General features: G+C 28.4%; 2 protein-coding genes across 6 annotated transcripts; both read right to left on the bottom strand.

The window, feature by feature from the left end:
• Nucleotides 1-1,979: 1,979 nt before the first annotated feature.
• On the bottom strand, nt 1,980-25,877 carry LOC126835775 (lipase 3-like). Of its 5 annotated transcripts, XM_050568582.1 has the most exons (9): nt 25,861-25,877; nt 25,346-25,773; nt 20,728-20,917; nt 20,312-20,444; nt 19,149-19,392; nt 18,844-18,996; nt 18,297-18,381; nt 17,983-18,125; nt 16,760-17,351 (listed from the first exon to the last, which is right to left on the bottom strand). In XM_050568582.1, the coding sequence occupies exons 2-9, from the start codon at nt 25,442-25,444 to the stop codon at nt 17,163-17,165; spliced, it is 1,236 nt and encodes a 411-aa protein (XP_050424539.1). In that variant the 5' UTR covers nt 25,445-25,773; nt 25,861-25,877; the 3' UTR covers nt 16,760-17,162. The 5 variants fall into 5 exon arrangements, with proteins under 5 accessions (XP_050424541.1, XP_050424542.1, XP_050424540.1 ...); XM_050568584.1 differs by lacking the exons at nt 16,760-17,351; nt 17,983-18,125; nt 18,297-18,381; ... (1 more) ...; nt 19,149-19,392; nt 25,861-25,877 and adding exons at nt 1,980-2,254; nt 2,927-3,069; nt 3,258-3,342; nt 3,869-4,021; nt 4,169-4,412 and having other exon boundaries at nt 25,346-25,809; XM_050568585.1 differs by lacking the exons at nt 16,760-17,351; nt 17,983-18,125; nt 18,297-18,381; ... (2 more) ...; nt 20,312-20,444; nt 25,861-25,877 and adding exons at nt 1,980-2,254; nt 2,927-3,069; nt 3,258-3,342; ... (1 more) ...; nt 4,169-4,412; nt 5,086-5,218 and having other exon boundaries at nt 25,346-25,809.
• LOC126835777 (lipase member K-like) lies at nt 11,713-16,562 on the bottom strand. Its single transcript, XM_050568586.1, has 8 exons — nt 16,345-16,562; nt 15,412-15,601; nt 14,737-14,866; nt 13,613-13,856; nt 13,311-13,457; nt 13,133-13,214; nt 12,208-12,350; nt 11,713-11,952 (listed from the first exon to the last, which is right to left on the bottom strand). The coding sequence occupies exons 1-8, from the start codon at nt 16,426-16,428 to the stop codon at nt 11,800-11,802; spliced, it is 1,173 nt and encodes a 390-aa protein (XP_050424543.1). The 5' UTR covers nt 16,429-16,562; the 3' UTR covers nt 11,713-11,799.

The raw sequence follows: 25,877 nt of genomic DNA, 5'->3' as shown, positions 1-25,877 counted from the left end.
GTCGAAAACGAATTTGCATTGATGTGTTTGTTTAATAATTATTCTTTGTTTGCGATGCGTGTATAAATTATCCATAGATTATTAAATATTTATTGCTGTACCGTGTTCAAGGTTATTTGACTATTGACTAATGAACTATTCTGTAACCCAGGAAGGCAGCTGCGTCACTCATAATATTGAAGAATGTTATTTACTAATACTCTATTTTATGACGATGTATTGCTACTTGTAAATTACTCGTAACAAATCTTGGTGTCATGATAAATTATCTAGAAAATAGGAATAAATATTATGTTTTTTTTTTCCTTTAAAGTAATCTTTTAAATATCTGCTAGGTACTTAGGGTATTTACACCTTGTATTGTCCTATTATTAGTATTTAAACTTTATATTTGTTATATTATAAATAACATACATTTAATTGGTTTCTATAGGTTTGTCTTAATTTTTGAACAATTACTGAAAAGTATTTTTAATGTGTTAGAGTTGGATTTAAATATCTCATAATAAATACTCTAACCTAGTACCTGGTAACTAGTTAATTTTTTTTTTCCTGGTTCGAGCGCATAAAAGATACAATACGTCAATACAAATAATTTGATACCAAAATCTCATTTTTAAAAAAAATTGACATTGATTTTTTTTACCGGAGCCCTTCATATTATACTGTCTTTATGATCTATATCGGCTATGAGGCTAAACGTGGGAGGTAATGTTTTGGTCCTATCAATAGCGATTATTGAGCATTTTGATCTATTAAGTTTTAGGCCTGCCTCCTTGCTAAATTTGTCTACTAGTTCTAGAAAATTGGTCATTTCCATTTCTGATTTAGCTAATAGCACCGTATCATCAGCGTATCTTAAATTTGATACTTCAATGGATACTCCTCCATTCCATTCTTGCGAAGCTTGTCTCATTATCTATTCTCAATATATGTTAAAAAGTAATTGTGATAATATGCAGCCCTGTATTACGCCTTGTCCTATTTGAAAACTCTTGGAGAGATTGGACTCGACACAGACATACGCTTGATTATTGGCATAAATTATTTTTATTGTTGCTATTAGGTGCTCTGGAGCTCTCATTTCTTTTAAAATGAGCCACAGAAGATTCCATTTAACGGTGTCAAAAGCCTTAGCATAATCTAGGAACAGTAAATAGCTGTAATATTAGCTGTAATATTATGAATGCATATTTATAGCATTTTTCTACTAGCTGTAGGATGTATATAAGTTGGTTCCTTGCTCCTTTTCCCGGGACAAATCCTGCTTGTTCTTGGGAGATTTGCGAGAGCAGATATGATTTTAGCCTTTCTTGTATTACATATAGCATAATCTTACTTGTATGAGCAATTAGGGCTATAGTACGATAGTTGTTGCAGTTTTCTTTGAAGCTACCACTTTTGTAACTACTTAAACAACTTCGTGGATATCTCAACTATATTATTTTTATTTAACAAAACAACACATCTCTATTTTATATTATATAACATAATTACTTGCTAACGAAGTCCCCGGTCCAAGATCATAGACGCAAAATATATATCTATAGGTACAATGTCTACATATAAATATATAATTATGATATTTTCTAGGCGAGTATGGTCAAATGTAATAATATTTAATGGTTTTAAAGTTTAACCAAGAAATTATTTAATACCTCAGGTACAAGAATAATGATACATTGGTGAAATTGTATTTAATTAATTATAATTTTATTTTGTCGTTAATTTGATTACACTTTGATAAAATTTACAAATTATAACAAAATAAATATGAAGTAGCGGCAAAACATTTTAAACAAAATTAGTAACTAATAGTAACATTGACACATATTACACGCATACAATAACGAATTGATTTCTTAAATTTATTGTGTTTTTAATGGGGAACTGAAATTGTGTTAAACATTTTTACATATATAAACACAAATAAATGCATACTGAACACATTTTACATTTCGATATACTCTAAGCACGAAACAAAAATTAAGACATTTTCACGATCATAACTCATTGATTAAATCAATAGAATTATCAAGAAAAATGTTTATAAACAAATAATTTATCAAGAGGATACTTTTCTTTTTCTAACCGAATTTTCATGCGTATCGTCTAACAAAAAGTGGGCTGTAGGCAAGTTCACAAGTTCCTTCATATCCGGGCTAAGTGAAAAGCTCAAATGGCCGAACAGAACGTTGTCAATATAGTACACGTACTTCACATTTGGTAAATTGTTTACTAACCATTTGACGTCCTGAAAATACAATTTTCATAATATTAAATACGTCGAGTATGACATTGGAAATGACAATACGATAAATGCTTAAGAATTATTGTGATTAATAACACTGTGGAGCACGAGTTTATTGTTCAGGATAATTATTGTAAATGAAAATTCTATGATTACATTGAAAATTAGATTTTAAATACTTTTGTTTTTGTGTGATTTATACCTACGTTAGTTTATCATTGCATTTGTTTGCAGCATTAATACATGTGTTACACTTTCGAGAGGTTGAAATATAGACTATTTTATACACCAAGTTTTTGGTATTATTATTTGTATTCTTTATTAGAATACAGTAAACCTATTTTATACTTAAACAATCTTTAAATTAAATCATCGATATAAAACCGATATAAGGTTCTGTTTTATTTCGGTATAGATAGACTTACGCAAGATTACTGGTCTTTGGATAAATTTAACAAATCAAGCATATTCATTTATAAATGAACTAGCATTTGTATTAAAAATATACTCACCGAAATTTTACATTTTAAAGATAATTGAAAAATATTAAGCTCCAAGGATAATACAATTCGCTACCGGTTTGTAATAGCAATAATTTTTAATAATTTACCGTCCCTGTAATAGTTTAAAATGTAACTGGGCGGGTTATGATGGTATATAGTAATTATAAGTTACCATCGGAGAAGCTATAGTATCGTCTTTCGAGTGTATCACATATGTCGGAGCAGTAACTTTGAATAAATTGTAATCCGGTGGTTTGACAGTGCCATAGAGTCTCATGTTTGCAGCAGGGCCAAAATCATAATGACAAAATCTCCCTAAATAGTACAAACAAAATATCACGTTGATAAAGCATATCACTTTTGTGAATTTGCTTATAATTTTGTAATTGTTATTTTGAAACTGAACTAAACGTCCTAAGTCGTATTAATTATTGGAGTAGAAATATATAAAATAGCAATATAAACATTATTTAACATTTTCATATACTACTACCAGAACTTACTGGATATCATAAGTTGAATATAATGTTTTAGTGTTCGAGAGGATACTGGTTGTGGAAATACTGACAGAATACTCACCACAGAGTCCTAAAATATTTTTTTAATAATCAGTATTAAATTTGTACAAATTATTTACATTGAGTCGCATATAAAGTTAACTAATATATAGCTTAGATTTTTTTTATATAAGTTATAAATGGGTCAGACCCAACTATTGGTAAATATGAACCAAAATTGCATCTTATATTTGCTATAAGATCGGATGAGCAGAGTATACATTATTTAAGTCCATGGAAAACTTGTGCGACAAAACATAACTTTTTTAGTGTTTTCAAATTTATTTCATCCAAAATTATAATGATTACTTAATTAAATGCATGTTCCAATGGTTGGGGCGAATAAACTCAACTTAGCAAAATTCTGAAATGGAACCTGATATTTAACAGGTTTAAATTCGAAGCTCTATTTAATACTGTATCAGATAGACCAGGTTAGGTTAAGTAATATATCATCTTCCTCTTAAGTAATATTTTGAACAACGCTCCATAAAATACGCAATAAATTACAAAAATATAATTTCCCAAAGAATCATCAATGTCTTATTGATACATACGTTACTTAAGGGTGTGCTAACGCCTTGAGCTAGGTCGATGAACCATTTACATATTTCAAAAACATATTTTACACTACATATGTTACTGATCATTCGATATTTCGTGTCTGGATCTTTAGAAAAACGGAGAAAGTTGACGCGATTCAAAAACACCTATACATTTGTATTGAAATATTAAAACATTACATTGATATCGATACATTATTTTTCAGTTTTCGATGCCACACAGTGCAAATATAAAAACAAAACTGTTCATTATAGAATTGCATAGGTTACTACTTTATTATCACAATTATTTACCGTAATCAGTCTTGCGTAACGTCTAACCATACTGAGCGGCATGCCTAACTCCTTCAACCGCGACGTCGGTGCCATTAGAACGAGCTTATTGATTTTATCATTGTATTTTGGCCTATTTGAAAGACCAGCCAGAGCCATTGTAGTGCCAAGAGAATAACCGAGTATGTCAATTTTAGAATACCCAGTTTCATTTAAAACGAAGTCAATGGCTGTTGTCATGTCTAAAACTCCCATTTCATGCCAGCTAAAATATAGTAATTCTAGTTGTAGTTTAATTATTAAAAAACTTAATTAGATAATTAAGAATGAAAATATTAGGTTTTACTTGTCGTTGGCGTACAAAACAGGGGAGATTAGGTTTCATACCACCATAATGCCTGTTCCTCTAATTACGTTAGCTATAACTACGATCAAAATGTAATATTCCCCTTTTTTCGGTTTCCAAATTTGTTTTCATAAATTTCATTTGTTTGGTGTTTTTCTCGATTTTAAAGGGGAAGGGGGGGACTTTTTTTTAAATTTTTGGCTTATTTAAATACCTTAAAGTACGATTTCTGATCTGTTGAGTTGCTACACGAAGAAATTAGTTCAGCGGCTTAAAAAATATCATGGATCCACCCAAATATAAAAAATAAAAACACATCATTGTAAATACAATACCTTCTTCGCATCAAAGCTAAAAGAGGTACACGATGATAGGAAATATATTACAACACAATAATTTAATAACAACAATAATGATGCGGAAGGCTACATTAAAAGAGAAATGTCAAGGGTGGACTACATAAAACCAACTACGAAATATATGCACAAGGAAAGTTATCAAGATTAAAGTGCAGCTACAATAGGCAGGCGTGGAGAATTGCATTAAACCAAATGATTGGCGGCAAAAAGAAAAATTGAACCACTTCTCTTACCTAAAATCCCAAGATATCTTGTTCATTCTAGGCGGTGCTTCGTCCCTAGCATAGATGTTTAATGCTCTGGATAAACCTAAACCTCTAGCGTTGAACAACCATACATCAAAACCAGCATCCGATAAAACAAAACCTATAACCAAAGTATTCGATTAGTTTATGTAAAATTATATTACTGCTTTAATTTAGCACTATAATTCGGCGGTTTTGTGATAAGTATGAAAAGTAAAAAATAAAAGTTTTAAGAAGACGATAAAAACGTTTATTTATTTTTTAATAATATTATTACATATTATAAATTGAAATACTTATAAAAACTAAAATTTTGCACTTATCATATTTTTAAAATAAGTTGTCTAATTAGATCATTATAAACTCAACTAAGAGAGGAAGTATTTAATGTAAATATAACTGAGCTTGAAAACAAGCCATGCAGTAGTAAAACGGGTCTGCCGATTGTTCCATTCCCTTCTTTGCTGTAAGGGATTCGTTCCAATCCCAACAAGTAATTATCGGGAGTCCAAAATGTATAAGTTTTTATTGGATATCCATGCTCTTTGACTTGGTTGACCTTTAGAATAAAAAAAAAATATTGTTAAAATAATGGTGGATACTTACGGATGCTTATGGATACTGGGTAATGTTATTTGTAATACATTACATGATATTTATGTTTAATTCGTCGCCTAAAAAGAATATATTGGTTTTACAATAATATTTGTAATTTTTGCTTAGATTTAAGCATACACTATGCTCATCATTTACTAAGATCTATTGATTTATTTTAATGTTTAACATTTAATTAGGCATCTACTATTTTATTTTATTAGGTATGTATTATTTTATGGAAATAGTAAACTTATTAACATTCCTCTACAACCCCTATAAGTTAATTCATAAAGTTAACTAAAAAATTAATTTGAGTTAACAAAGTCAACAAATTAATTAACAACAGTTAATGGGGTGTGTAGATCACCCTGGATATGTAATTAAAGGTTAATAACAGTTGTTTAACCATTAGGCCGATTTATTTTATTCAGAACTTCGATCGACCAGATAAGACTATAATATATTTGTATTCTAAATTTATGGGTACGCATTCCTTTCAATATGCGATAGAGAAAAATTGTATAATCAATACAAATATTCATTTTAGAACTTGAGATGTTTACATTGTCTTTTGTTATTCAAAATATACATGCAATCCTTTCAAGGTTTGTGTACTCAATAATTAAGGTATTCAAAAATTCATAAATCGTTTTTTATCATAGTTATCATTATTATTATTTGTTCAACCATTACATTTCATTTGACGTTGTTCTCTACTGCCTATTGCCAAGAACGATATTCTTTTAGATTAGCTGTTCTAACTTCTAGTCCTAATTAATTTTTTATTGTTTACGTTACGAATGTATTAAAGTCAAAAAGTGTTTTCAGTGATATATCAATACTCATTTCATATGAGAAAATCGTAAAAAAATTATGCAAGTTATTTCAGACCATTTTAGAGAGTGCTCTAATGTAGAAAAATACATATTTTAAGAAGAAACAATTTCATACATTTACGTAAGAGAATACTACATATACATATAGTGTATTATATTATATGGTTAGTTATGTTTAAACATGTACGTAAATTTGATTATTGATAAATAAATGAAATGATAAATGATAGGATGTTAAAATTATGTTTTAAAGTCTTAGGTTTAATTAAACTCTTTTTTTTTGTCGTAGACCAAAAACGTATCTATTTTAATAAAAAAAAAAGATTTTACGTATTACGTCCAGCATATTTACATCTTATACCTATGGATCGTTTGCTTTTTAAATATTTAAGAACGTTTTTTATGCATTATCAAATATCACTTTCTATTAAATACTTAATCGGTCTTATAATAAATATAGGATTTTTATTTTATATTATACACTTATAAAAAGTAAAAATGCTGGATAACCTTACACTACAGATTAGATACAGATATATCCGCAATTTATTTGAGTGAAAAATTATTAAAAATTAAAACTGTACACTAATTATAATTATTCCAGCTTAACATAAATTTTAATTCGTATATTAACTATAAAAATATATTAGGTAGTTAAGGATTTTGTAAAATTATAACGAATTTTTAAAATGACAATCCTCCCTTCTTAGTCCTTAAATACATATAAACTGTGTTATATTTTTTTGGAACAAATTTATCTTGAAATAGTATTTAATAAAGGCATTTTGTTTTTTAAATCAATTGGTCAATACTACCAATAAGTATTGACTATACTATATAACTGCTATAATATACGATTATCAATATTTAACGATAACGTAATTATCGTTTGTCAACTTTTATTTGAGCTATATTTATAGCTAGTCGGAGTTTCTGAAATAAGACTAGTTTTTCACTTATATCCTAGTTATTATAGTTAGTTGATGGCAAATAAAAAATAAATTAACACTGAATAATATACCTACCTGTATAATTATATACTACACTCTGTATAATTTGACGAATACTTACAGTATCTAATGAAAAAACAGCAGTTAGGTTGCCACTGAGCAACGTTATGAATATCAATGAAAAACGTGTTGTCAAAAATTGTTCCCGATTGCATTTCATTTTTTTTGGTTTTATACAAAAATATATAAAAACACTTAATATACGCCAGTTAACATATACAAAAGAAGTTGAGTACAGCTAATCCTCTGCGGCGCACAAACTTAGTATCTATGCCGGCTTGTCGCGCGTCTTGTTCATTTTTATACCCACTGAAGTGGGCACACAAATAAGTATTGTATTTGCGTGCTTTTGGTATAATATATTCTAAAGACAATATTTTTAAACTTGTAACATACAACTTATAACTTATACGTATATATAATATTTAGCCATAATTACCTAAGCGTTCTATAATTTGGTTATTTAGGCTGCCTACACCTATACCATTTATTCATAGTTGAGTTATTATTACACTTATAAAAGTATTTAAAATGTATACTGTGAAAAGTAGTATGTCGTCTAATAAATATGTTTACAGAATTAAAATACGATTATTCTAAGTAGGCATATTGACATTTTCATGTCTTAGCTCTGGCACATAACCGAAAAAAGCGTTACCTAAAAAGCGTTATCAAAAAAGCGTTACCTAAAAAGCGTTGCCAAAAAAGCGTTACCACACGAAGATGGGTTGGAGGTGGAAATAGGGGTAGGAGATAAGGGGTGGGGGTGGGATAGGGTTGGGGTTGGGGACAGGAGATAGGGGTGAAATATAGGGGCAGGAGATAAGGGTGAGTGATAGGGAGGGATATAGGGGGGAGATAGGGGTGAGAGATTAGGGAGAAGGGATAGGGTGGGAGATAGGGGTGAGTGATAGGGACGGGAGATAGTGGGTAGGGAAGAGGGGTAAGATATAGTAGATAAGAGATATGTTGTACGTTCAACGTTCAAATTAGAACTAAATAATAAATTCAAAATAGTTTAATTCTCTATGTTAAGTTACTTTTGGCCAGATAATAAACACTACAATTTTAGCCAGAAACTTGATTGTACATAATTTTTTTAACTCCTTGGCCTTATGCTGTAACTCGAAGCTCCATGTAATTTTTTTTTTTTAATTATAATTCCACAACTAATTAAAATTTATTCGGTATTTCAACGAGACATGAAAATGCTCTTTCGTGGTTGCAGACTCGGCTGAAACACTTTTTTTTTAATCTCCTTGGCCTTATGCTGTAACTGGAAGCTCCACATATTTTTTTTTTTTAATTATAATTTCACACCTAATCTAAATTTATTCGGTACTTCAACGAGACATGAAAATGTTCTTTCGTGGTTGCAGACTCGGCTGAAAAACTTTTTTTGTCATGATTTCAGGTCTAAATTGTACTTATCGAAAATGCTTGAACTCATAGAAAAAATTGTAAACGTAAAAACATATAATTCCATGAAGCTTACACAAATTAACCGCTTAAAAAATGTATAGGGTCAAAATGTATTAAAATTTAAAACCTCTTTGTTTCTAAATAATATTATAATTATTAAACATCGTCTATCTTTTATACAAAGTTTAAACATCAGTGGTCATTTTTGAAAAGGTGACCCTCGGCCCTCTCTCGTAGATTCAGGTTTTTAAAATTTTTAATTAATATAAATGAAAAAAGGCTCATATATATTTAATTTTATAATTAATTTGTATATTCGATAATTAAATAAATAATATATACACATAAATAGTTATAATAATAGTAATACAAACTTTATTTATGTAATAATATTTAACATATTTTTAAACTTTCTAAAGTAACATTTGTTACATATTCGTTTGATTTTAAATTTATAACAATATTTATTCTATTTCAACTCATTTTGTTTTTTTTTGAAAAATATTAATTAGTTTATATTATTTTTAATAAGCATTATTATTTGTATTGGCTAAAAATAGTTATAGTGTAACGGCCGTAGTTATAACAATATATAAATATTTTGTTCATACATAATTAATAAGTTAAAGGTTAAGAATCACCTAGACTAAAACCTAGAATAAATAAACTATAATCGGTACTTTTACGTCAATTCAAACAATTTATTTTTCAGTGATTTCTTCAGAAATGTATTTTTTAGTTTGTTTTTTGTGACTTTTTAAATGTATAACAGTTATCAAAAGGAATGCTTTTACTGAGACCAACTATAAAATAATTATATTTACATTTATATATATTTAAACGTGCACGGTGCAAATAATTAGAAATATCCAGCCAAAATTTACCAAGCCCCTCCCCCCAAAAAAAAAAATCATTAATAAATAATAATATATATATTACATTATGATATTTACTTTATAGTAGGAACTATAAAGTAGTGGTGGAACTATTCGAAAAAAATAATTCGAATACTTTATTCGCACGAATATTCGTTATTCGAATAACGAATATTCGAATTTACAATAATCATATTAATCATTTTAACTAGATAGATACTTTTCTGGCTCTGTTCCATAGTATCGATCACCAAAGTTTCCAATTCCAGACAGAACGTGAAACTTTTCATTTATTTCAGGGTCAACAGCTGACGTAACAGCAAATCTATAAAACTAAAAGTACAATAAGTAATTTTGCATTTAAAATGAGTACAAGTTAATGCTCATAGATGGAGCCTACAGGCTACAACACGTAGAAAATGAACTGAGTTCAGAGTACAGAGATCCAAAATGTCAATATCGTATTAGCTATAATTAAACAGTTGAACTTTATGCCTATTATTATGTAAAAAAATAATGACACAAAAAGACATTTTGTCCAATCAACTGGTCTTGGCGATAACTAGGTAGATAGTTAGTTATGCTTTTTCTAAGTAGGTATTTATGAATGACAGTAAAAATCAAGCACAGTGGAAATTGAGTATATTAATTATTGATGTCTCAATTAGGAAGGTCGCAGGTTCTTATAAATTATTTTAAACACAAGTAAATAAAATATACTCATTCGTTGTAAAACTATAGGCATAGGCGCAAATACGGGGGGGGGGGGCTAGGGTGGACTAAGCCCCATAAAAAAAAAAAAAGTTTTTCAGCCGAGTCTGCAACCTTTTAAGAGCATTTTCATGTCTCGTTGAAGTACCGAATAAATTTAGAGTAGTGGTGGAATTGTAGAAAATGTAATAGTATATTAAGTATCAGTAACAAACTAGTATATTAAAACATCAAGTTTCTGGCTAATATTGTAGTGTTTAATATCTGGCTTAAAACAATTCATAGAGAATTTGGGCCCTTAATTTATTTTGAAATTATCATTTAGTTCTAATTTGAATGTTGAACGTACAACATATCTCTTATCTCTTACCCTATCACTCAACCCCTATCTCCTACCCCTATCTCCCACCCTTATCTTCTACTCTTATCTTCTACCCTATCTCCTATCCCTATCTCTACCTATCTCTACCTATCTCACCCTATCTCCACCCCTATCTCCCACCCTATCTCCCAACCCCTTATCTCCTACCTCCTGTAACGCTTTTGTAAAGAACGCTTTTTTCGGTGATGTGCCAGAGCAAAGACATGAAAATGTCAATTAGGTTATGCATACAATTTTAAAATACAAAAATATATTTACTTATATATATAATTTTAAAAAAATTCAAGCCCCCCCCCCAAGTTCAAAATTGAAATTGCGCCTATAGGTCGTAAGTACAAATTTTAAAATGTACATGAAATTCAGTAATCAATATATACCTACACACTTCACATTATACAAGGTTTTTTAAAATGTGATTTACACATTAAACATTTGTTTTATATTTATTATAGGTAAGTACACCATACATATAGTACTATAGTAGGAAAGTTATCGTTAATTCATACACTAAAAAAACTAATAATTTTTTAATTTCGCATCGAACCTAAGGTAATTCAATGAATTTTGAATTTCTAGTAATCTTTCAAGGAGATATTTCACGTGAGAGCTGTGGAGCAAGATGGCTATAATTAGTATTACCCAAACTCGGCCATTAGTGCGTTAAGGAAGGTTTTCCTAGTCACCAATAAAGATCTGTAACATGAGGTGATCTGTGACCTCTGATTTTTGACGGAGTTTGTCGAGTAGCATGTTAGAATGAAACGAGAAATTATAAAACTATGTTTTGTTACATACATTAATATTGTATTTCGTGTACAAAATTTACTGTTTATTTTAAATTAAAAAAATAAAATTATGTTTAGTTATATTTAATATTTGTTTAACAATTTATTTGCTACATAAGTATTGACGAAGGGTTTGGCATACGGACTTAAAGTGTACGCTTGGTGAGGAAATGGAACTTCTGTTATATAATGAACATCGATAACATTTGGTAGTTGTTTAATCAGCCATTTTACATCCTAAAAAATAATATTTCAACCTTGTAATAAATATAAAATTATGCGATTCTTTAGTTTGTAATAAGTTGATAAACAAAGATAAAATGTTTTAAAACAATAAACAAAACATAATACTCTGCATAATACCAACGATTTGATGTTTCATTATCGTGATATTTAAAAGGTGTTTATATATTTTTTTGAAGCTAATATGTTTTTATGATTTATTATTTAAATAGTCATACATTAAAAATATTAGTTATTGCCATAAGTTACCTTGGATGCTGATACTGTGTCAGACTTAGAGTGTACGATAATGGTCGGAGCTGCCACATTTGATAAATTATACTCTGCTGGTGTAGTCGAGTTATAATGTTTCAAATTTCCATCTCGTCCGTAATCGTATTTCCGGAAATGTTCTAAAAATTAATTTACCCGTTACAATACAAAACAATGATACTACAATCTACATATTATCCGTTTACATGAACATAATTAAGCGTCCAAAATTTGTTCTTTATTTTACTTTTTTCAAGTGTAATTTTAGTCTTATTATCTTAAAATAAGATTATAAAGGTCTAATGTGACCCTTTAATACTACAATTATTTAAAAACCGGTAGTCCAATTTTTTGATTAAAGAACATCCCCAAAAAACTAAGAAATAAATTGCAAGCACAGTATTGATATTTAATATTTTTGTATGATACACACAGCCACATTTTTTTGTTTAATGTTATAGTACTTAAAAACAATACATAAATTCATTTAAAAATATGTATATAAATCCCTCTACGTGTATTAAAACTACAGCAAATCGCTAGAGCACTAAACTACATTAATTATACTAATTTTTCTACACGTGTAATTCAGAATACTATAAGAATTTAAATAGTTATGCAGTGGTTTTGTTGCAATAATAATAATTAACCTTACCTAAATATTTTATCATTTATATAATTGCAGAAGAGCGTTTTTTTAAGTGATATTATCACTTAGTTATTTTAATTTCTAAGGACCTGAGACCTACCCGGCCCATTATATATGTTCCGATCCCTTAATGTCCCGACCTAACTAGGTCGGCTTTTATTATATTTTATTCTACCTTGAACATTTTTATCAATTTAAGTATCAATACTTTTAAATTATACTTGAATAAGTAATACAATATTTTAAGAAACTATTCCCCACAAACATACTCACTTGAATAGGCAAACTGAAAGTATTGTCTCAGAACTTTAATTGATGTGGGCTGTGGGTAACTACTCAAAAACTTTGGAGCATCCTAAACAAAGTATAAACGTATTAAGATATAAATGTTGTATGTTAATAGTATAATTTTGTTTTATATAAATCATATAATGTTATATAACACACTTACGTCAACAATTGGCGAATATACACCTTGGATATTGTAGGCTACAGAAAGACATATTTTTTTAAAAATCATTGAATCACATAATTTCCCAGCTAACTGATTGTCCGGATCAACAAATCTGGGTACATATTTTAATGTGTAGGCCAAATCCTTAAAATAAATACCATGATAAATGGAGAATAGTACGAGCTGTATTTTTTTTGTAATAATATGATTTATTTTAAGCTAAACAGTTGTCTTGAAATTATGCTATTAATTAATTTACTATAATAGGAAAATAATATTTAATAATGGTTTTTACCTACCAAAACCTTTGGTGGTATCAATTTTAACGTTATTAACCGTTTGTCAAAGTTTCTCATTCTAGATGTTGGTGCTATCAATACTAATCGATCGATTTTATTGTTATACTGTGGTTTTTCTGATAATCCAATTAAGGCTATCGTCCCTCCAAGAGAAAATCCCACTAAGTCTACTTTAGGGTATCCAGTTTTTTCTAATACATAATCAATGACCACCGTCATGTCATATTTAGCTAACTCATCCATACTAAAAAAAAAAGTAAAGGTAACAAAAATAAATAGAACATATTTTATAGTTTTGTTGCTACTGTTCTATTATCACGACTACCAAGTTAATATTGTACAAATACATATAAAAAATATCTAGACGTATTAAATAATGATAAAGATTATATTCTGATTGATAGATGAACCAGTTTTTTATTTATTTATTTTGTTTTATCTAAGTTCAACAATACAATTTTTATTTTCAATAAACGTAGGTATTTAAAGTAGTTTTATTATTTTACTTGGACTAAAAAATAATCTGAAAATCCTGTTATTCTTAATAAACCGACTAACCAGGATTTGAATATTCGGATATTCCAGAAACCTGGATTTGAATATCCGGATATTATAGAAATCCGGATTTCAGTCAATTTTTAAAATATAAATATGGGGGCATATAATAATAGTCGTTTAGATAGTTGTTTAGAATTATCACATTGAAAAAAGTTGAAATTTCTTTAGCACAAATATAAAAAACAAACTGAACATAAAGCCAGCACAATAAGAAGTTGGCACAATGGTGTCGAAGGTTGATGGTTTCAAGTAATATACTTGAAAGACTTTTTGTCTCATGTTTAAATCACTGTCAATGTTTTAATGACATTTTTTAAACAGTATTAAAACGTATTCATTTATTTTTTTAAGGAACCCATTTGGGAATATAAGTGATATGATATGATCACTACATATATAAATTATACAAAATTAATAAAATAGTTGATTATGTTCAGGTTTAACCATCTTTATACGGTAGTCGCAAAAAATAAAAAACAACTTTTATAGTATATTTATGGAACACATTAATTCAATTAAACTATTATCATATTATTCGTACTAAAAATATTCTTTTGAATGCTTACCCAAAATCCCAAGAAACATTTTTCAGTTTTATAACTTTGCCAGTGGTTGGATTTTTAATAAATTTTGAAATGCCCAACAATCTGTAGTTGAGTAGCCAAACGTCAAACCCCGCATCGGCCAATACAAAACCTTTATTCCACCAGAAAATATTTAATATTTTTAATAAATAATTTTATATATTTGTGGTAAGATGACACTAAATGTCATAGTCTTATATGTTATAACTTATAGTCTTGATATATGTAAGTATACATTTTATCATTGGTTAATCAATAGTTGTATAATGGATATTACATGTTTGTAATAACTGAAGCTGATTCTGGATTCATTTCACTTTCATCTACTTGAACAGTCAAATTGTATTTTACAACCACAAGCATTTGCTGGCAATGTTTGTAATATAAATGGTTTCTTACGTATTCAATGGCACAACTAAAAGGAGCTAGGGAAATTCAGACCCTCTAAAAACAATCCTTAAAGCTTTCTCAAAATTTAGTAAAAACCGTAATCTACGCTATGTCTAATTTGTTGCTGGCAGTTTTTTGAGAGCCTGAAGGATTTCAACTTCTCTAGCTCACCCTCCTCCATTTTTAATTGCGTCATTGTATGTATTAGTATAATTGTTTTATTTAGTTCATACAAAACCCATTTATATTTTGAGAAAAATAACTTACCGAGCGAATCATTGTTCACCACAAATTGCATCGAGCTGCCGTACAAACCGGGCAATAAAATTACGGGTTTGCCTTTGGTTTTATTTCCATTATTTTTATGTGGAATTCGCTCGATGCCTATCATGTAATTATCTTCTGTTTGAACATTGTGAATCTCCAATGGATAACCATATGCATTAATACGGTCGGCCTTAATGTTAAATAAACACAAACACATTTTAGACTGTATAAAACGCATTCTGTGTAGCTTTATAATTATATTTTAAAAACATTGGAGCTAGACCTACAGAATTATGTATTCGGTGCTAACGCGTTTTTGCTCAAAACTATGCCTTATGAAAAAGAGATAACGCCAAGTAGAGTAATTCGATTTGTGATATATTTTTTTTGTTGAAAATAGGAAGATTTAGAAAGAATGCAATATGCATTGGATTTTGATTTTTGAATAAATAACCAAACACAACAAAAAAATTGGTTAAAAAAAACTAGTTATATTCAAACTTTTATTATAATCTAAAAAATGTAATTTAAAACATTAATGGTCGAGTTTGCACTGTATGAAATATTTCTCTTTTAAATCCGACCGTTCTCTAACAAGCATCCTCCTTTTTCCTATAAATTTGTTCACTAAAATTGCTATAACTCATACGAAAAATGTTAAACGTTTGAATATCTTGAGGCTATTACGAATTAATTACAATACTAGTTGATGTGATAAAAATTTACTAAAACAAGGTTTTTATCAAATATTTCCTATATTTGTCCCCTTAACAAATTACGAACATTAGTACCCGTAGTAGTACATTCAGTTCTATTTATTAGACTTAAAATTGTAATTTGGAGATTTTTTTAAAATTAATTTACAAAACAAGACACAAAAGTAATTGTAAAACAACAAAAATTTGTATATACTATTATATTATAATTACTCACAGTTTGAACAGATGAAACAAAATATTTTGCATTGAATAAAGTAAACGCACAAATAAATACATCTTGAATTATGAACTTATGCATTTTATTTATTTGACAAATTAAAACATATACTAAAATTTACTAAGTCGATTAACAAAATAAATAAAAATGTATATTAATTTAAAAAAATTAGAAAAATAAGTACCTACTTTACTGGTAACAATTTAGACAAGTTAATATAAATTCTTAGAAGTTTTTATTATTAATACAATGAAGCTTAATAAACATGAATGAAAAATATATATTGACTGTATCACCATTAAAATTTATAGGTATTTAAAATGAAAGAATTTAGCAACTACATAGTACACGTGATTTATATCCATACAAATTGGGTATTAAATATTAATACTTAATAAGCAAGCAAGGTTAGTATGCAATAATACATTACAAGAATAAAACTACTTTGGTAAAATTATATTTAATTTTATTTTGTCGTTAAGTTGATTTCACATTAATAAAATTTACAAATTATAATAAAGTAAATATGAAGTAGCGACAAAGCATTTTAAACAAAATTAGCAACTAATAGTAACAATGACACATATTATTGGTATACAATAACGAATTGATTTCTTAAATTTATTGTATATTTAATGGAGAACTGAAAGATTTCTTAAAATTCTTTTACAATTAGAAATACAAACTAATGCATATTTAATACATTTTACATACTCTAAGCACGTAATACAAAATAAGATATTTTCACGATCACAGCTCATTAATTAAATCAATAGAGTTATCAAGAAAAATGTTTGTTAAAAAATAATAATTTATTAAGAGGATACTTTCCTTTTTCTAACCGAATTTTCATGTGTGTCGTCTAACAAAAAGTGTGCTATAGGCAAGTTCACGAGTTCCTTCATATCCGGGCTAAGTGAAAAGCTCAAATGGCCGAACAGAACGTTGTCAATATAGTACACGTACTTCACATTTGGTAAATTGTTTACTAACCATTTGACGTCCTGAAAATACAATTTTTATAATATTAAATACGTCGGGTATGACATTGGAAATGACAATGCGATAAATGCTTAAGAATTACTGTGATTAATAACACTGTGGAGCACGAGTTCATTGTTCATCGGTTTTCAGTGCAATTACCTTTTATAATATAAGTACACAAATAACTAATTTTTGGAATATGCGTATTTACTCACTTAAAATTTGTTTTTGATATCAGGATAATTATTGTAAATGAAAATTCTATGATTACATTAAAAATGAGGTTTTAAATACTTTTGTGTGATTTATACGTTAGTTTTTAAGGTAGAAATTAATAAATTTTTAATTTATTTATCGGAAATCAAAGTTCACAAATTCATCTAGTAAGATTACTGGTATTTAGAATTTAGATAAATTTAACAAATCAAGCATATTGATTTGTAAAAGGGCTCATGTTTAAAATATACTGACCGGCATTTTAAATCATAATCATAATTGAAACATATTAAATTCCAAAGATAATAAATTAGCTACAGGTTTGCGATAACAATGATTTTATCGACTCCAAAATAATTTAAAACGCAAAGTTCATAGACAATATGAACTGGACGGGTTATAATGATAATTTAGTAAATAGTAATTAAAAGTTACCAATGGAGAAACTAAAGTATCGTCTTTCGAGTGTATCACATATGTCGGAGCAGTAATTTTGGATAAATCGTAATCCGGTGGTTGGATAGTACCATAACGTCTCATGTTTGCGGCAGGGCCAAAATCATAATGACAAAACCTCCCTAGTGCAAAACCAATATTACACCGTTAAGACAAATCACTTTTATTTATATAATATTTTTGAAACTGAACGTAACGCAATATCTACGCATTATTAACTGTTGGTGTAGTTAAATATGACATAGCAATAAAAACATTACTAAACATTTTCTTATACTACTATCGAAACTTACCGGACATCATTAGTTGAATATAATGTTTCAGTGTTCGAGACGATACAGGTTGTGGAAATATTGACAGAATATTCACCACGGTGTCCTAAAATATTTTTAATGATCAATATTAAATTTGTACAAATTATTCACATTGAGTCGCATATAAAGTAACTAATATAAGACTTGGATTATCGGTAGATATTAACCAAAATGATTAGCTATAAGTTCAGTATGAGCAGATTATCCATTTCCAAGTGTATTAAATGAATAATTAAATGAAACATCAGTGTTTTAATAAAAAAGTTTTAAAATTTAGCTCACTCAAAATCAAACTTATTACTTTAAATGCATGTTTTGAAGGTTGGGACGAATAAAATGAATTTCACAGAAAGTGGAAAGCGAACTTGATATATTTCAGGTTTTTATTCGAAGCTCTATTTAATACTATATCAGATAAGTTAGGTTAGGTTGGTCTGAGATCATCTTCTCATAAGTAACATTTTGGACCGCGACCCATAAAGTAATGCGTTAAATTCCAAAAATGAAATTTCTTATTGATACATACGTTACTTAAAGGAGTGCTTATACCGTGAGCTAGATCGACGAACCATTTACATAGTTCAAAAACATTTTTTTCTCTGCAAATGTTACCGATCATCCGATATGTCGTGTCTGGATCTTCAGTATAAGGGAAAAAGTTGACACCGTTCAAAAACACCTATAAATTTATATAAAAATGTTTAAGTATTACATTGATATCTACGCATTAATTTTCAGTTTTTCATGCTACATATTGCAAATATATAACAAAAACTGCGTATGTTATTTGTGTAATTAGTTAAACAAATATTTAAATGGACTAATATTTACCGTAATTAGTCTTGCGTAACGCCTAACCATGGTAAGCGGCATGCCTAACTCCTTCAACCGTGACGTCGGTGCCATTAGAACGAGCTTGTTGATTTTATCATTGTACTCTGGCCTATCCGAAAGACCAGCCAGAGCCATTGTGGTACCAAGAGAATAACCGAGAATGTCAATTTTAGAATATCCAGTTTCATTTAAAACGAAGTCAATGGCTGTTGTCATGTCTAAAACTCCCATTTCATGCCAGCTAAAATGTAGTAGTTCTAGTTGTAGTTTTATCATTAACAAAATTAATTATAAATAACAATACTAATGAAAAAAAAAATAGGTTTTAGTGGTCGTTGACGTACAAAGAAGGGGAGGTTAGGTAACATACCCCCAAAATACCGGCCACGCTACTTATTTCAGAATCGCACACGACACAATTAGCTAAGAGAATTTTCGCCAATGACATTTAGGTCATAGGAGCAAGCAAAATACAGTTATTCAAACCCCTCATAATTTAGTTCACTATAGACTTTATCTAGTCATCGATAAATTAACTACATTTCACCACATACGTGATATCTAGAAATAGAAAATGTAAAATCGGTGGCATGTTATCCTGTGAAATATTACGATTTTTTAATCGGTTAACACAAAGAATAATAATTACAATACAACTATAATACATTTATAGGTTACCATTTAAAATTTGTAATCGGTAATAATAAAAGTTAATTTAAAAAATAATGAATTTTTAATTATTTCCTAAGAATTGTGACTTGCTAGTTGTCTTTTTTTTTATAGTTGGTAGATTAATAATATTATTTAGAATTCATTATTTCTATTTTATGCACTATCACAAAGTTCTAAAGATTTAAAAAGCTGAGGAAATATTGAATAGGACGAAGAAAAACAGCAACTATTGAAAAATAATAAAACTGAAGAAGGACAAGATGATAGGACAGGATATATTATAACACGATGATTAAATAAAAACAATAATAATGCGGAAGGCTACGTTAAAAGAGAAAGGTCAAGGGTAGAGTACACAAAACAAATTACGAAATATATAGACAAGGAAAGTTATCAAGATTAAAGTGCAGCTACAATTGGCAGGCGTGGAGAATTGCATCAAACCAAATGATTGGCGGCAAAAAGAAAAATGGAACCACTTCTCTTACCTAAAATCCCAAGATATCTTGTTCATTCTAGGCGGTGCTCCGTCCCTAGCATAGATGTTTAATGCTCTGGATAAACCTAAACCTCTAGCGTTGAACAACCATACATCAAAACCAGCATCCGATAAAACAAAACCTAAAACCAAAGTATTCGTTTACATAAAGTAAAATTATATTATTGCTCTAATTATTATAACACTACAATTCGACGGTTTTGTGAGAAATGAAAAGTGAAAAATTAAAGTTTTAAGAAAACGATAAAAACGTTTAATTTGTTAAAAAATAAATTCTTATATATATATATATTAAACATTTAAAGACTATAGATAAATTTGTTTATATAATGTTTTTAACGTCTCTTGAAAATTATAAATTTTGCACTTTTCATATTTTTTAAATTAGATCATTATAAACTCAACTAAGAGAGGAAGAGTTTAATGTGAATATAACTGAGCTTAAAAACAAGCCATGCAGTAGTAAAACGGGTCTGCCGATTGTTCCATTTCCATCTTTGCTGTAAGGGATTCGTTCCAATCCCAACAAATATTTATCGGGAGTCCAAAATTTATAAGTTTTCAATGGATATCCATGTTCTCTGACTTGGTTAACCTAGAATAAAACAAAAAAAAATTAATATGAACTTAATTTATTTCTTACATGTTTCAGCAACTTAAATGGTCTTAAAACCGACGATTATAAATTTATCGATTACAAATATTTGTATTTATAAATAATGTATAGATATGTATTAAATCAGTTCAGTTTAGTTTGAATTTTCTGTTTTATTTTCTAAAATGTACCTACAAACTATACAAAAAGAAAAATGATCAATTTAGATTTTTTTTAATTTTATATCTTATACCTACTAGATATTCCAAACACATTTTTACTCCATCCGAACGTTTGATGTAGATTTATCAAAATAAATTAAGACTTGATAGTTTTGAAAAACAGTTAAGGATTTTTACTCTATTTGCGTGGAGAAAATTATTTATTTAATTCACAAATAAACTTTTTAAAATTATAATAGTAGAGATTAAATAATCTCTACAATTTTAAATTACGATTAAATAATCATATAGAACGATTATTAAAAGACGAAAATGTTCACCATATTTAATTAAGTATTAAGATTTAAGACTTAATATGTCCTTAGACAAGGAACTTGACAGACCAAGAGATTCTATCGCGTATGTCTCAATGAAAATAATTCTTGATTCCGACATTAGATTAGAGACCTCTTTATATTTCAACCTAACATAGTACCATTAATAAAGATTAACTGACTCTGTTATTAGTTTTGTTTGAAACTAAAATCACCAACTTAAAAAATGTCCGAATTTGCGTTACGCCCAGTCAAGGAAGTATTACAGAATGACCTTATTCTCCCTATCAAAGAAGATAATTATATACATTAGTACGCATATGAGATGACCAATAACAGCTTTTCCAAATATTCCATTATTTTACATACTACTACAAATTTGCGTAGTATATAATTTATACTAAGAAATATTGCTAAGATCTTTCGGCCGATTTACAATGACTGAAATTGAGATGAAAAAAAACTGTTAAGAGTTAAAAACAATGAAAATAAAAGACATCGACGAGCTGGACATGAGTGGAAAATAAAAACAAGATCTTGCGGCCGGTTTTGGAACAGAACCCAATAGCAAATAAACCATTTAAAAAACCACGTATGAGATGTGATGACGTAAGGGGTAGTAAAGTATGGAGTAGATCGATTGAAAGAATCTAGCAATGGTGACATAGTGAACTGGAGGATCTACCGTTTTTTTTCCCATCTATTGAGACTTGAGAGTACTTACAAACGCTATTTTGATTGAGTACACTTGTTTTTGTGTTATTGTGTTTTGAATGTTACAAAAACCACTAGGACAAAAATATCTAAGAATTATCAAATAAATTATTTTGATTTCAGTTAGGTTAGATAGAGGACGTGTTTACTCCTAATATGGGTCACCAGGATTTCGTAGCTGATAGTGAATCTTACATTCCCCTCAACGATGACCATAGCTAGTATAAAACAGATCGACGACAAATATCGCGCATCTATTTTAACCAAATGTAAGAGATCATTATAAACCAAATTATTTTTGACCAGCACCAGTAAATCTAAAAATACCTTATTTATTCAAAAATTAATTACACCAAATATGGAACATTATCTTTCAACGACAAAAATAGATAAAAATAGAAATAGTCATTTTCAATTGAATGAAATATTTCAGGGAATCCAAAGAGACCTCTTAACGGTTATTTATGGGTAAATGTATCTCCTTACTACGAATCTATAATATCAGTTTTCTATACAACGAACAAACGGCTAAATAGCAAAGTTGTTTATTTCTAGTTGTGTACAACTACATTATAGTCGCAATAATTTGCCGATAATACCAAATAATATCAAATAGTGTCGTTGACCTGTACACGATATTACTGTTTTACTAGTTGTTTACAATCAGTCAATATGTCGAAATGTAAATGTTTATCGGTTGTAGATCAATTATAAAACACCTACCGACGGCGATTTTGCGGAGGACATACAAAAAAAAAAAAGAAGTCAATTCTGGATAGAATGATATGAAGGCGAAGAGGGACAACCAAAACCCACAGAAGAATAAATATTGAATGCATTTAATGTGGTTAACACATCTTTTGAAAAAAACTACCATCTATAAAAATACTAAACAATCAAAACTCACTGAATATTTTGATTAGAATAAACACACAATACATGTTTATACTTTAAAATTAAGTATTGTATTCGATAAAATAACCATTACACATTATTTAATGAACATCTCTGTATAAACATTTTTTTTTTGTTTTTCTAGTGACTAGTCACTTGGTAATATAGGAAGTTCCACTGCATACGACGTATAAGTTTTAGATTTTTACAAATAAAAAGTGAACTTGGGGAAGGCATAGAAAGTATTATTTTTACAATTGTTTAATAAATGTGTAATAAAGTGTTACGATATTTTTTTGTTTAGAACATTGTACGATTTTTAAAAAATAAATTTTTATAAAAAAATTAAATTTCTTTTTTAAAAATAATGATGTTTTTACTTTTTATATTTGTAACTATATAGCTATACGTATTTCTAAACAATAAATGGTACAAATAGGTGTCCGGTTTTAAAATTTAAATAAAATGTCTCCTAAATTATTTAAAAAAACTATTCTCGCTGTATTATAAAAAAAATAATAAACTAAAATATTCCTCATTACATTTAATTATAACGGTTATGTATTTAAAAATAGACAAGCTATTATACATTTTAGAACTTGAGATGTTTAACATGTATTTTTTTATTCTAAATATATTATAAGCAATCCTTTCAAGGTTTATGTACTTACGTCAATAAACGAGGTATTTAAAAAGTCTTTTTTTATCATAGTCATCATTATTATCATTACACTCATTACATTTTTTTTTGTCGTTGTTTCTAAAGATTTCAAAACCACGTCAGAAATATTTCCGGTAATATTATTAACATTATTAATAAACTAATTGCAACAATATAATACTATGCTAGTAATAAAGGTAATTTTTATCCATCATATTGTAATATACTCTACAATACATAGGTATAGTAATAATAAGTACCGAAAAACTGGGTGACTCGAAACACTGTGCTATATAGTAAACGTATTTTTAAATAATTTGTTAAGCTACAAAAGACTGAATTTACTATTTTTCAAATTTATTGCATATATATTTATGAAAAACTAGTGTAATTACTAATTGTAATTATTTATTCAATATAGCTATTCCAAATGTGTGTGTCAAATTACCCAGTGATAAAAAGTTACATATATAACATTATGACTTGATCCGATTACTTTCAACATAAGTTGTGGTATGTCAAAAATAAAAATTGCAACTTTCTCAAAACAAAAAATTGTTTAGTTCTTTTAAATCAATCTGAGGTGTATATTTGGTACTAAATAATAGTGACTTAAGTTAAAAATATCGCAGAACTTACTAACACAACAAAATATCAATATTAAAACTCAAATATCAATTACACACTGAAGTTAAAAACCTAGCAAAATTGAGACCAAATTTTGCTTACACGCTAGTTATAATTATTAAGTATAATTTGAAATTTTCTAGTAACTATTGTTAAGAATGACATCCGTTTAGATTAGCTGTTATAATCCTATTACATTCTATAATGTTTACGTTATGAATCTATCGAAGTTAAAGTGTTTTCAGCAGTATGTTAGAGGTTAGATTATTCATTTCATATGAGAAAATCGTAAAAATAATGCAAGTTATTTAAGACCACTCTCTTATATGTAAAAAAACAAATTTTTAAAGAAGAAACAATGTCATACATTCATTTTTTTCACGCCACAGAGCACCACAATCCACATATACCTATAGTATATTATACTATATGGTTATGTTCAAAGAAGAATGTACTTTGTTGTTAAAATAGGATAGGGTATCAAAAACATCTTTTACGTTTATTAACTTTAATTGACCATAGACCAGAGACTAACTATCTATTTTACAGGATTTTTCTTATTAAATCAAAATAAATAAATATTATTTTGGGTAGCACGTCCAGTTTATCTACATTAAGTACCTATGGAATCTTTTACTGTTGGAATATTTAACAACGTTTGTTATAAAATATATTTTTCTACTGAATACTGAACTGGTCTTGGAATCAGTGAAACATTTTCATTTTTCACTAAAAAAAAGGAAAAAATGCTGGAATACAGATTAGATACATATATTATATCGGCAATTTATTTGAATGAAAAAATATTAATAGAAATTTTGTATTTATGTTGTAACACTATTTCAGCTTTACATAAAATCTAAATTCGTATATTAATTTTGCTATTTTATAAAAAAAAATTGTATACTCGTTTTTCATTTAAATCCTAGTTACTATAATAGTTCTGGAATGAAAATTAAACAAATTAATTTACATTTTACACTGAATAATACAGTCTGTATAATAATACAATATATATAAATTGACGGATACTTACAGTATCTAATGAAAAAACAGCAGCTAGGTTGACGCTGAGTACCGTTATGAATATCGACAGAAAACGTGTTCTTGAATAGTGGTTCTGATGGCATCGCATTTTTATCGGTTGTAGGTATAAAAAATATGTAAAAACACACTTAACAGTTAAAAAATAACCATATAAAAAATAAGTCGGACACGGCTAATCCTCTGCGGCGCACAAACTTAGTACCTATGCCGCTTGCCGCGTGTCTTGTTCTTTTTTATACCTACCGAAGTGGGCACACAACCAAGTACTACTGTATTAGCGTGTTTTCGGTATAATATTTAAAATCCTATGGAATCATACTACATGGGGTATTGACTCAAACAACTGATTTTGTGTACACGGCTATCCTCGTGAACAGCGTCTGTGGCAGCCAAGGTCAACCTGGTCACTTCCTCAACCTGTGTAGTACGCTGATAGATTATTCGAAGAACAATAATAACAACAACAACGGACATTCATCACAAAAAAAAAACAGCGGTATTTACCTAGTCTGCATTTAATG

This window comes from Adelges cooleyi, unplaced genomic scaffold (genome assembly GCF_023614345.1).
Source record: "Adelges cooleyi isolate 19-005CV unplaced genomic scaffold, UGA_ACOO_1.1 ACOO_flye_CR_arks_rails_tigmint_CR_PRNA_23, whole genome shotgun sequence".
Taxonomy (NCBI): domain Eukaryota; kingdom Metazoa; phylum Arthropoda; class Insecta; order Hemiptera; family Adelgidae; genus Adelges; species Adelges cooleyi.
The sequence above is the reverse complement of the archived record's forward strand: the minus strand, read 5'-3'. Positions and strand labels throughout refer to the sequence as shown.